Source organism: Callorhinus ursinus, unplaced genomic scaffold (assembly GCF_003265705.2).
Source record: "Callorhinus ursinus isolate GAN/ISIS: 27379988/994484 unplaced genomic scaffold, GSC_fseal_2.0 scaffold1, whole genome shotgun sequence".
NCBI classification, from domain to species: domain Eukaryota; kingdom Metazoa; phylum Chordata; class Mammalia; order Carnivora; family Otariidae; genus Callorhinus; species Callorhinus ursinus.
This window is the reverse complement of record NW_027397063.1, coordinates 46,055,691-46,069,632: the sequence shown is the minus strand read 5'-3', so window position 1 is coordinate 46,069,632 and position 13,942 is coordinate 46,055,691. Positions and strand designations below refer to the sequence as shown.

Below are 13,942 nucleotides of genomic sequence, written 5' to 3'. Positions count from 1 at the left end.
AGCCACAGATAATCCTTCCCTTTCATTTTCATTTTCCAACCTGTCTTCCCCTTTCTTCAACTGGAGGGGACCATAGATAAGAGTCCCTGAGGGCAGAGGCACCGTGTCATGCGCCACTCGGGGGGCCCGGCATCTTCCCGGCACAGAGTAGGGCCGCACACGCCAGTTGTTGAACACGGACGCCAGAGGTCACTTTCTAGCCCTCTCCCGCTGTGTGATCTGGCTCGTGCCAGTGAAAAGGCACATTCATTCCGGACACCACCCACTTTCACAGCAACTTTGGATCTGCCCGTCCTGATTCTGGTCCCTGAGGCTGAGTTGCTGTTAGAGATGCCAAAGTCTTCCTCTCTTGCAACAGGAAAAAGTGTTGATAAGAAAGCAGAGCACTTCAGAAACATCATCTTGGGCTAATTAAGATGAAATGAGCTACTTGCGCAGCTCTTCTTTACCGAATAAGTGGTTCTTTTCTAAGACGAGTTAGTCTGACACTTCTTTAGACTATGCTTGTTATACCAAAACCACTCAGGAGTGAGCCCCTGGTATGTGCAGCTAAGGAAGTAAACAGCTTGGGAGCATGAAAGATGTGGTGTTCTACTCTTCTTTTGCGGGGGGCCAGGAAGCCACCTATGCTGGGGGAGTAAAATGAGGCTTGTTGATAATGTCCAGGTTTTTCTTCTCTTTATTTTCCTGTGGATTATTCATACGTTTTTTCTTGTGAAGACAAGTTCATTATAGAACAAAACACCAAGGCTATACTTTTTTGGTTTTCATTGTCCCCAAGACAATGTATTCTTGTTCTATTGTGTTTTATCTTTGTTTCTTCTTAGCAATAACCTCATGTACTAGTATGGAGGTATAGTTCTTAATTTCTTCCATGTGTCTGCACAGTGCTTAGAATATATCTATTCAATTATGTAATGATTTTCTACCATTAAATCAGATAACCCCTATTGAGCACCTATTTCACGCAAGATATCAAGCTAGGTGCTGTAACTTTAAAGAGACATAAGAGAGCCCTCCACATTCCTTGATATCAGTACCTGATTTTGAAATATTCAAGATAGATGCTGACTCAATCCAGTCTGTTCTCCTTTAGCATCAAAATAACCACCAGGACTCTGAGGCGGGGTGTTTCATGATAGTGCATCATTGGTGCCAATTGAAAATGTCATTTTGAAAGGGGCCTAAATATGGTTTTCATTTCCTAGGGAAAATCCTCTGGGAATATCCTACGACATTGGAAAGGGAATCGAGTGTGACCCCAACCACAATAGTTCTATGGCCAGTCCCCATTGAGCATTTATCTTCCCCCGTATGTCCCTCTAGTATTTGGAAGCTCATCAGGTTTTCTCTCTCCAGTACCCAGAATAATGTGCTATAAAGCAGGACATGGGACTAGAACTTAGAACCATTGCAGAAGGTACAGACAGTTTTTCTGCACCCTCCCCCATGCTCCTGCTCCATTTTATCTTCAACTGCATTCTATATTCCAGGATCTAAGTATAGATGTTATTTAATCCTTACAAATCTAATTACAGATATAGTATCTTTATTTTTAGAGATAAGGAAACAAAATGTGATTTGGGGTAGCTTCTCTGGGAACCAGATGCCAGGCTGGAGTTCTAGAAGTACAAGAGATTTATTGGACATAACACCTGGAAAGAGAAAGGGGAGAGCAAACAGGATCAGGCAGAGAAAGCCTTTAGACCACAGTGCGAGTCTGAAACCCATGAAAGGAAAGGGTGAAGGAAGGAGGATGGGCTAGGAGCTGATTCAGCCTGCAGCGCACCTCTGAGCAGTCTCCAGCCCAAAGATTGCCTGGAAAGGAGCCCCAGGTTGGGCAGAAATGGCCAGATCCTCATAACTGCTGGGCCCAGGTGGTGGCTAGGGGCTGCCTGGGGAGCGGTGCTCTCAGGGTAAATGTTACAGCAGCTCCCAAAAGTGCTGCAGCTGGAGGTTTTCAGGTAAGTGCCCACCTCACAGCTGAATGGCAAGTTCTTTCCTTGAAGGGAAATCTGAGCTGTGTACAGCCGTGGCTACCACAGGGCTGAGATGTGAACCTAAGCCTAACAAAGGCTTTGCCTTCTCAAGTGGGAGGAACATCATTACCATCAGCAACCACTTCTAGCCTTCTTCAGTTTTCTTCTTTGTGGCTTCCTTCACCACTCAGTAAGTTTACTGGCCTCAGTAAATTGGTTTTAAGCGATTAAACCGCTGTTGGTTTTAGAACTTCCTATAAACACATAATACTATGAATCTTCAAATTTCTTAAACCTGGGAGGGAAAGGGACAGGCAGATGAAGACAGAATAGATTTTGTTGAAAAAATAGAGTTGTCTCATTTCCTTATATCTCTGCCTCGGTAAGCTTAAAATTCGTAATTAATTATCTACTGTCAGATTATACCTTAAGGTGGGGTGGGGAAGCATGCTAGGTGATAAAAATGGCTTGATTGAAGTTTTATTTCTTTACTTATGTATTTATTTATATTCAGATAAAGCTGACACATAACATTGCATTAGTGTTGGGTGTACAACATAATAATTTGATGTTTGTTTACATTGTGAAATGATTATCCCAAGTTTAGTTAACATCCATCACCACACAAAATTACAAAATTTTTTTTCTTGAGATGAGAACTCTTAAGATTTACTCTCTTAGTAACTTTCAAACATACAGCACTGTATCGTTAACTGTAGTCACCATGCTCAACATTACATTCCCGGGACTTATGTTTTATAACTGGAGTTTTGTACCTCTTGATCACCTTGACCCATTTTTCCCACCCCCATACTGCCTTTAGCCACCACCAATCTGTTTTTTGTTTCTAAGTTTGGTTTTTTAGATTTTACATATAGGTAAGATCATATATTATTTGTCTTTCTCTGACTTACTGCACTTAGTATGATGCCCTTAAGGATTGAAAAGGTAAGGACTTCCTTCTTTTTATGGCTGAATAATATTCCATTCTGTGTGTGTATATATACATACCCCATTTTCTTCATTCATTTGTTGATAGACACTTAGGTTGTTTCCATGTCTTGGCTACTGTAAATAATACTCTCGTGAACATGGGGGTGCAGATATCTTTTTAAGATAGTGATTTTGTTTCCTTCAGATAAATAACCAAAAGTGGGATTGAGGAATCATATGGTAGTTCTATTTTCAGTTTTTTGAGGAAAACTCCATACCATTTTCCACAGTGGCTGCACCAGTTTGCATCCCCAACAGTAGTGCACAAGGGCTCCCTTTTCTCATCAACACTTGTCATTTCTTGTCTTTTTGATATCTCATTGTGATTTTGATTTGCATTTCCCTGATGGTCAGTGATGTTGAGCACCTTTTCATGCACCTATTGGCCATATATATATATCTTCTTTGAAAAATGTCCATACACATCCTCTGTTCATTTTTTTAAAATTCCAGTATAATTAATGTACGGTATGGTATTAGTTTCAGATATGCAACATGGTGATTCAACAATTCTACACATCACTCAGTGCTCATCGACGTAAGTGTACTCTTAATACCTTTTGCTTGTTTCACCCATCCCCCCACCCACCTCCCATCTGGTAACTACCAGTTCTCTATATTTAAGAGTCAGCTTTTCTTTCTTTCTTTTTTTTTTTTTAAAGATTTTATTTATTTATTTGACACAGAGAGACACAGTGAGAGAGGGAACACAAGCAGGGGGAGTTGAAGAGGGAGAAGCAGGCTTCCCGCAGAGCAGGGAGCCTGATGTGGGGCTCGATCCCAGGACCCTGGGATCATGACCTGAGCCGAAAGCAGACGCTTAATGTATGAACCACCCAGGCGCCCCAACAGCCAGCTTTTCATTTGTCTCTTTTTTTGTTTTGCTTGTTTGTTCTGTTTCTTAAATTCTACATATGAGTGAAACCATATGGTATCTGTCTCTCTCTGACTGACTTACTTTACCTAGCATTCTACCCTTTAGATCTATCCATGTTGTTGCAAATAGCAAGATTTCATTCTTTTTTATAACTGAATAATATTCCGTGTGTATATATACCACCTCTTTATCCATTCATCCTTTGATGGATACTTGGGTTGCTTCTATATTTTGGCTATTGAAAATAATGCTGCAGTAAACATAGGGGTGCATATATCTTTTTGAATTAGTGTTTTCATATTCTTTGGGTAAATACCCAGTAGTAGAATTACTGGATCATATGGTAATTATTTTTTGAGGAACCTCCCTACTGTTTTCCACAGCGGCTGCACCAGTTTGCATTCCCACCAACAGTGCATGAGGGTTCCTTTTTCTCCACATCTTGGCCAACACTCGTTTCTTGTTGTTGTTTGTTTGTTTTATTTTAGCCATTCTGATAGGTGTGAGGTGGTATCTCATAGTTGTTTTGATTTGCATTTCCCTGATAATGATGTTGAGCATCTTTGCATGTTTCTGTTCCTCATTCCATTTTTTAAATCATATTTTTTGTTTTCTGTTCTGTTTTGCTATTCAGTTGTATGAGTCCTTCATGTATTTTAGATATTAATCCTGTATCAGGTATAGGATTCAAAAATATTTCCTCCTATTCCATGGGTTGCCTTTTCATTTTTTTTGACTGTTTCTTTTGCTATATGGGAGTTTTTTAGTTTGCTGTAGTCCCACTTATTTATTTTTGCTTCTGTTGCCTTTGCTTTTCCTGCAAATCCAAATTTCATAGCCAAGACCAATTTTGAGAAGCTTACCCCATGTTTTCTTATAGGAGTTTTATGCTTTCATGGTTTCACATCTTACATTTAAGTCTTTAAGCCATTTTGAGCTAATTTTTTGTATGGTATAAGAAAATGGTCTAGTTTCATTCTTTTGCCTGTGGCTGTCCAATTTTCCCAACACCATTTATTAAAGAGACTGTCCTTGTATATTCTTCACTCCTTTGTCATAAATTAATTGACCATATATATGCGGGTTTATTTCTGGGCTATTTTGTTTCATTGATCTATGTGTCTGTGTTTGTGTCAGTACCCATACTGTTTTGAGTACTATAGCTTTATAATACAGTTTGAAATCAGGAAGCATGATGCACTGAGTTTTCTTCTTTCTCAGTTCCTTTGTCTATTTGGGGTCTTTTGTGGTTCCATACAAATTTTAAAATTGTTTCTTCTATGTCTGTGAAAAATGCAATTGAAATTATGATAGGCATTGCACTGAAACTGTAAATTGCTATGTGTAATATGGACATTTTAATAATATTCTTCCAGTCCATGAACATGGAATATCTTTCCATTTTATTTGTGTCTTCTTAAATTTCTTTCATCAATGTCTTATAGTTTTCAGGGCACAGGTCTTTCATCCCTTTGGTTAAATTTATTCCTAAGTATTTTATTCTTTTTGATGCATTTGTAAATGGGATTGTTTTCTCTTTTTTAAGATTTATTTATTTATTTTAGAGAGAGAGCACAAGCAGGGGGAGGGGCAGAGGGAGAGGGAGACAAACAGATGCCCCACTGAGCAGGGAGCCCAACTCGGGGTTCCATCCCACGTTGCTGAGATCATGACTTGAGCTAAAATCAAGAGTCAGATGTTTAACTGACTGAGCCACCCAGGTGCCCCCGGGATTTTCTTTTTTCTTTTCTTTTTCAGGATTGTTTTCTTAATTTCTCTTTCTGATAGTTTGTTACTAGTGTACAGAAACACAACTGATTTTTGTATGTTGATTTTATATCCTGAAACTTTACTGTTTATTATTTCTAATAGTTTTTGGTGGAGTCTTTAGGGTTTTTGTTTTGTTACATATGCTATTCTATTATCTTCAAATCAAGACAGTTTTGCTTCTTCCTTTCTGATTTGGATGCCTTCTATTTCTTTTTCTTGCCTAATTGCTCTGGCTGAGACATCCAGTAATACGTTGAATAAAAGTAGTAAGAGTAGGCATCTTTGTCTTGTTCCTGATCTCAGAGGAAAATCTTAGCTTTTCTCCATTGAGCATGTTAGCTGTGGGTTTTTCATAGACAGCCTTTATTATCTTGAGATACAACCCTCTATACCCACATTGTTGAGAGGTTTTATCATGAACTGACGTTGAATTTTGTCAGATGCTTTTTCTGCATGTATTGAGATGATCATATGATTTCTATCCTTCATTTTGTTAATGTGGTGTATGACATTGATTTGCAGATGTCAGACCATCTTTGCATCCTTGGAATAAATCCAATTTGATCATGGCATATGATCTTTTTAATGTATCATTGAATTCAGTTTGCTAATACTTTCTTGAGGATTTTTGTATCTATGTTCATCAGGGATACTGGCCTTTAATTTTCTTTATTTCTTTCCTCTCTCTTTCTTTCTTATGGTTTGATATCAGGGTAATGCTGGCCTTGTAAAAGGTGTTAGAAGTGTTCCCTCCTCTTCAACTCTGGGAAGGAATTTGGGAAGAAGTATTAATTCTTCTTTAAACATTTGAAAGAATTTACCAATGATAACATCTGGTCCTGGACTTTTGTTCATTGAGAAGTTTTTTTATTACTAATCCAATCTCCTTACTAGTAATTGTTCTATTCAGATTTTTTCTTTATTGAGATTTACTTATTTATTTATTTAATTATTTATTAAAAAGATTTTATTTATTTTTGCACACGAGAGAGAGAGAGCAATTTCACAAGCAAGGGGGAGGGGCAGAGGGGGAAGCATACTCAGGGAGCCCATTACGGGACATGATCCCAGAACCCCAGGATCATAACCTGATCCAAAGACAGACCCTTAACAGACTGAGCCACCCAGGCACCTGAGTTTTGTTTATTTTTATCCTTTTATTTTTTTTATCATAATAAGTGCACTCTTTAATCCCCATCCTCTAGTTCCCAATACCTTCACCCATCTCCCCTCTGGTAACCATTTGTTTGTTCTCTGTAGTTAAATATCTGTTTCCTGGTTGTCTCTCTCCCTTTTTTTCTTTACTCATTGGTTTCTTAAATTCCACATGTGAGTGAGATCATATGGTTTTGGTCTTTCTCTGACTGACTTATTTCACTTAGCATTATGCTCTCTAGTTCTGTCCATGTTGTTTTAAACGGCAAGATTTCATTCTTTTTTATGACTGAATAATATACCAATAATATCACTGAACACACATACAAATACCCAACATCTTTATCCATTCATCTATTGAAGAACTCTTGGGCTGCTTCCATAGTTTGGCTATTGTAAATAATGGTGCAGTAAACATAGGTGTGTGTCTATTCCTTTGAATTAGGATCTTCATATTTTTTGGGTAAATACCCAGTAGTGCAATTTCTGGATCATAGGATATTTCTATTTTTAATTTTTTGAGGAAATTCCATACTGTTTTCACAAATGGCTGCACCAATTTTCATTCCCACCAACAGTGCCAGAGGGTTCCTTTTTCTCCACATCCTTGCCAAACTCGTTGTTTCTTGTGTTTTTGATTTGTTCAGATTTTCTATTTATTCATGATTCAGTCTTGGTAAGTTGTATGTTCTAAGAATTTATCCGTTTCTTTTAGGTTGTCCAAATTTTTAGCATATAATTGTTTATAATGTTTCTTATGATCCTTTGAATTTCTGTGATATCACTTGTAATGTCTCCTCTTTCATTTCTAATTTTATTTGAATCCTCTCTTTTCTTGGTGAGTCTAGCTAAAAGTTTAACAGTTTATTTAAAATTTTGCTGTTGTTGAAGTATATGTGACATAAAATGTTATATTAGTCTCATGTGTACAACATAGTGATTTGACACCTCTAGATGTTATGCTATGTTCTCCACAAGAGTAGCTACCATTTGCCACCATACAGCGCTATTACAATACCATTGGCTATATTCCGTATGCTATACCTTTCATCCCATGACTTATTCATTACAAAACTGGAAGCCTGTATCTCCCGCTCCCCTTACCTCTTTTGCCCATCCCTCCCACCACTGGCAACCAGTAGTTCTTTGTATTTAAGATTCTGTTTTTGCTATTTTTGTTAGTTTCTTCATTTTGTTTTTTAGATTACACATATAAGTGAAATCATAGGGCATTTGTCTTTCTCTCCCTGGCTTATTTCACTTAGCATAATACCCTCTAGGTCCATCCATGTTGCTGCAAATGCTAAGATTGCCTCCTTTTTTATGGCTGAGTAATATTCTCTCTCTGTGTGTGTGTGTGTGTGTGTGTGTGTGTGTGTACATCTTCTTTTCCATTCATCTATGGGTGGACACTTAAGTTGTTTCCACATCTTGGCTATCGTAAATAATGCTGCAATAAACATATATTTGTGAATTTTCCAGTTTTTTTTTCTTATAATTTCAGTTTCATACTGTTGTGGTCAGAAAAGATACTTGATATGATTTCAGTCCTTTTAAATTTATTAAGACTTGTTTTGTGGACTAACATATGATTTATTCTGAGGAATCATATATGCATGCTTGAGAATAATGTGTAATCTGTTGCTTTTGGTTAGAATGTATACAGTCTGTTAAGTCCATCTGTTCTAATGTTTTGTTTAAAGACTATGTTTCCTTAATGATTTTCTGTCTGTATGATCTATCTATTGATGAAAATTGGGTATTAAAGTCCCCTATTATTTTTGTATTGCTGTTTATTTCTCCCTTTAGATCTGTTAATATTTGCTTTATATATGTAGATGTTCCTATATTGGTGCATAGATATTTACAAATGCTATACTCTCCTGTTCAATTGACCCCTTTATCATTATATAATGACCTTTGTCTCTTATTAAGATCTTTGTCTTAACATCTATTTTGTCTGATAGAAGTGTAGCTACCCCACCTTCATTTTGGTTAACAATTGCAGGGAATATCTTATTACACTTTGAGTCTGTTTGTGTCTTTAGATCTGAAGTGAGTCTCTTGTAGGCAGCAGGTCGATGAGTCTTGTTTTTTTAATCCATTCAGCCACTTTGTCTTTTGATTAGGGAATTTAGTCCACTTATATTTAAATTAATTATTGAATGGGATGTACATAATTGCCACTTAGTTTTATGCCTGTTTTGTAATTCCTGTGTTCCTTTCTTCTGCTCTTGTGATTTGATGATTTTCTGTAATATGGTCAGATTCCTTTCTCTTTATCTTGTGTATCTGTTATAGGTTTTTGTATCTACTGTATCTACTGTAGGTTTTTGCTTTGTGGTTACCATGAGGCTTACATAAAACAACCTGTATTTATAATAGTTTATTTTAAGCTTCAGTTGGGATGCATTCTAAAACTCTATATTTTTACTCTCCTCCCTGCCCACATTTTATGTTTCTGATGTCACCATTTACATATTTTTATCTTATGTATTCATTAACAGATTTTAGAAGTTAGTTATTTTTACTGCTTTTGTCTTTTAACCTTCATACTAGGTATATAAGTGATTTACTCACCACCATAACAGTATATTATCCTGAATTTTATATATCTATCTTTGCCAATGAGATTTATATATTCATTTTTGTGTTACTTCTTAGAGCCCTTTCATTTCAGCTTATTGAAGTCCCTTTAACATTTCTTGTAAGGCCAGTCTAATGATATTGAATGCCTTTAGGTTTTGCTTGTCTGGAAAACTGTTTATCTCTCTTTCAGTTCTGAGGGACAACTTTGCCAGGATGAGTATTCTTGTTTGGCAGGTTTTTTTTCTTTCAGCTCTTTGAATATATTATGCCACTTCCTACTGGCCTGGAAAGGTTTTGCTGAAAAATCTGCTTACACAGTCTTATGGGGTTTCCCTTATATCTAACAAGTTGTTTTTCTCTTGCTGCTTTTAAGATTCTTTCCCTGTCTTTAACAATTTAATATTGTGTGTGTTGGTGTGGGCCTCTTTGGGTTCATTTTATTTGGAAGTCTCTGAACTTCCTGGATCTGGATGTCTGTTTCTTTCCCCAGGTTAGGGAAGTTTACAGCCATTATTTTTTTTCAAAAATTTTCTGCCCCTTTCTCTCTCCATTCTCCTTCTGCGACCCTTATGTGCAAATGTTAGTTTGCTTGATGTTCTCCTATAAGTCTATTAAGCTATCCTCACTCTTTATCATTCTTTATCTTTTTGTTGCTCTGATGAGAGGAATTCCATTGCTCTGTCTTCAAGTTCACTGATCCTTTCTTCTGCTTCACCTGGTCTACTGTTGAATCCCCATATTGTACTTTTCAGTCCACTTACTGTATTCTTCATCACTGTGATTCTGTTTGGTACTTTCTTATATTTTCTGTCTCTTTGTTGAAATTTTCATTTTGTTCATGCATTGTTCTCCTGAGCTTGGTGAGTTTCTTTATGACCATTATTTTGAACTCTTTCTCAGGTAAACCACTTACCTCTTTTTCTGAGATTTTATTTTGCTTTTTGTTTGGAGCACATTCCTCTGTTTCTTCATTTTCTTTTCCTTCTGATTTCTATACATTACATAAAACAGATACCTCTTCCAGTCTTGATCGAGTGGCCGCATGTAGGAGATGATCTTTATTGTTCAACACGTCTCTAGCTCTTGGTTGTTTCTAAAATCTTTGTGATTGTTCAAGCAGTCTTCTTTGTTCTTAGTGGCTCCCAATAGTTGAGGATGTCCTAGCCTATTAGTGTCCCAAAGAGGAAGATCTCAGTACCTAGATGCAGGCTGACTGGAAGCTGGATCCTCAGGTAGGAGCTTTTAAAATATGCAAATATACCTCTTCTAGGGGAAGACTGGGAGATGAACATTTCTGTCTGTTTTTGTGCTGAGCTGAACTGTTTCTTTGTTTGCTACCAACCCATTGATTCTGTGAACACAAGCCCTGCTGGTCACCAGAGCCAGGCTATCAAGGGATGTGTCTTCTGTGCAGAACTACAAAATCCAGGGCACCAGATCTGTGCACAAGCTCCTTTCTTGGTACATCAGCAAGCTAGGGTGGGACAGATGGAGAGCATAAAACTGTCCCCTACCAAGTTCCCAATATCTGGGGGAGATTGCAGTCAGTCCCTTGATGTATGTTAAATTAGAAGTCAACTCCTCAGTCACAGCTACTAAGATAAATGAATTGGTTTCTTTTACAGAATGATGGCATTTCGGTATGCTGCTTCTATACTGTGCCATGGTAGGGGAAGGGGCAGGTGGTTAAGCAGTTCTTGTTTGTTGCAGTCTTATGGGACCCATGAGCATAAGTCCCATTGGCCACCAGAGCCATGCCTTCATGGGGTATTCCCTGGGCAGCAACCACAAAACGAGGGTGCCAAATATGTACAAGATCCTTTCTGAGAGATATCAGAAACCTGGTGTGAGGCAGAGGGCAAGTGTGAATATGATGCCTACTTGCCTCTCCAGCCTCTGGAGAGTATCACAGTCAGCCCCTTGATGTGTTTTAAATTAGAAGTCTGCCCCTAGCCTGCAGCTACTAAGATAAGCAAAGAGACTTCTTTCATGAAAAGACTGGGTGTTTCTATCTGTTGCTTCTGTGCTCTGTGTGTGTGTGTGTGGGGGGGAGATATTGATTAAATTTACAGAGGTGGGAATAAGCAGGAAAGCTGTGAGGTAATAGGAGATGAGCCTACTTGGAGTGGAGGAGGTTTGTGGAAGGCAGTGGAAGGTAGGTGGAAAGACCATGAAAGTCACCAAAGTTGTTGACATTTGATGAAATAGGTAAGATGAAAGCAGGAAAATAATTTGAGCAGCAGCGGTAGGTCTTGATTAAATCAGTATCTCAACCATCAACCAGTTGAGGTGTTCTTCTTTTGGGAAGTTCAGCAGCTCCAAAATGGAGATACTCTAGTTAAAAGGGCATAAGAAAGTAGAGGATGTGCAGAGTCTTGCCTGCCTGCCTCTCCCCTCCTGTTTCCTCAGAATACTCAAGGCTCTGTAGAGCACAGTTGAGAAACACTATCTTAGTAGATTTCCTTTCTCTAGCCCATGCCTGATTGCAATGGAAGCAATGAGAATGTACACACCAATATCCCCACAGCTCATAAAATTTTCCTATCTCTGCTGATGCCCACACCAGAATTCCAGAAAACTTACCTTTTCTATAGTTTCATTATCCAAAGCCAAGAGTCAATTAGAAATTTCAAGGGAAGAGTTGGTTTGATTAGTGAGAGGAGAGGTTTCTAGTTTTGCACATGCAGCTTTTGTAACAATGGTATTTCATTCCTCCTGAGAAACCACAGGCAGGTGTAGCTTGGTTAGGATGGGAGGGCTGCTGACCAAATTGAAACTAGGGGCTTTAACTTCTATTTCAGCAAAAGGCTAATGGAGTTCTGTGATGGATCAAGAGAAAAGTCTGTCAGTGCTGAGTTGTGTTAATTTCCCAAAACTTGGGATCAGTAAAGTTAGACCCATTGTTCAAATCACAATTCAAATATGTTGTTTAATAAAGTTTCCTAACTCTTACTTGCTCATGAGGTGACTCCCAATGCAGACTGCTGGATCATTCAAATCATCTTCATATACATACCTATGCATTTCAGGCAGAGGAAGACAAGAAAAATCTGAGCAGGATGCAGACTCTGATGGATAAACTTCAGCTACAAGTACAAAGTTACAAGCAGCAAATGGAGGCAGCAGTAAGTACCTGGGGCTATTGCCGTCTCATGGATTTCCCAGCCATTGTTTTTGATTAATGGAGATAGGTAAGCACTTTGTCTACAGAGGACCAGCTCAGCTTAAAGTCCATTCATTCTCTAGTTTTTCTCAAACTAGAATTATCACAATGCTCAAAAAATTGTTACTTTTCCTTCCAGGGAGCCAGAGCTCTTGCCCTCAACCTTGTTTTATACTCAAACATGTACATTGTAAGAAATGAGTCCAGTAAGAACATGGGGTTGTATAGGGATGGTGAATTTTTGGCCAGGTAGGCACTCTGGGGCCTTCCTCACCCCAAAACCTTGGGTGAGCATAAAGGTGGCTCACAGTCCTTTTTCCAGATGAGCCTGGACATAACTGTGGCCCAAACTACCATCATTTGAAATGTACTTGCCAACCCTGAGTTTATATCCATAGCTACATAGAATGTAATTCATAAGTGCCATATATATTGGTTTATACCTAATATCTCCTATATTTCAATGATTTGGGCTAAAACACTGCTAGGACTGGGCGCCTGGGTGGCTCAGTCGGTTGAGCGATTGCCTTCGGCTCAGGTCATGATCTGGAGTCCCGGGATCGAGTCCCGCATCGGGCTCCCTGCTCGGCGGGGAGTCTGCTTCTCCCTCTGACCCTCCTCCCTCTCGTGCTATCTCTCATTCTCTCTCTCTCAAATAAATAAATAAAATCTTTAAAAAAAAAAAAAAAACACTGCTAGGACTAAAAATTACCTGTTGACTTGTATAATTTTTAAAGATAAACCCCCTCTACTCAAAGGTAAACCAGGATGTTTAACTGATTATGAAACAATTGTGGTTTTTCTTACATGTAACATGCCCGTGAAAGCCATACCACCTCCAATTAGTGGAACGTGCTGAGCAGGTTCTAAATTTCCAGAGAACAATGGTTACAAAAATGGACCTCATGCCTATTAGAAAGTCTGAATTCTTACATATTATACCAAAATATATTCCATTCAATACTCAGAAGTTTAGATTCCTTTCACACATTTTTCAACTTTTTCATGTCAAAGCAGAAAAAAATGACTATGCAGGCACAGGGATATTTTTTCATTTTTTTTATTTTTATAGGAAGTACAAGCCAATCAATATCTTTCCAAGTATAAGAAGCAGCAACATGAGTTGAATGAAGCTAAGGAAAGGGCAGAGATAGCAGAATCTCAAGTCAATAAACTCAGGATCAAAGCAAAAGAGTTTAGAAAAAAGGTATGTCAGATAGTCAACTCTGTTGTAATTCTTAAAGTGTGTGTGTTTAGAGCTCCTGTCATCACAGAGACCAGTAGAACAAGAAATTATTTTTCAAAAGACTTTGAAGAGAAAAAACAAAAAGTAGGTTCTGCTAAGGTCTTCCCATATTTACTAAATTTTCTTTGTCCAGGTAATATGCAGTGCTAAGCATTCGAGTGGAATGTACA

The 13,942-nt window shown here is 38.1% G+C and overlaps 1 protein-coding gene across 1 annotated transcript in view; it reads left to right on the top strand.

Moving 5' to 3' along the window:
* Positions 1-13,922, top strand: part of MYH15 (myosin heavy chain 15) — a 142,971-nt gene extending 129,049 nt beyond the window's left edge. Inside the window, 2 exon segments of the mRNA XM_073894901.1 lie at positions 12,393-12,488; positions 13,599-13,922. Coding sequence (XP_073751002.1) covers positions 12,393-12,488; positions 13,599-13,922 — 420 coding nt within the window.
* Positions 13,923-13,942: the final 20 nt, after the last annotated feature.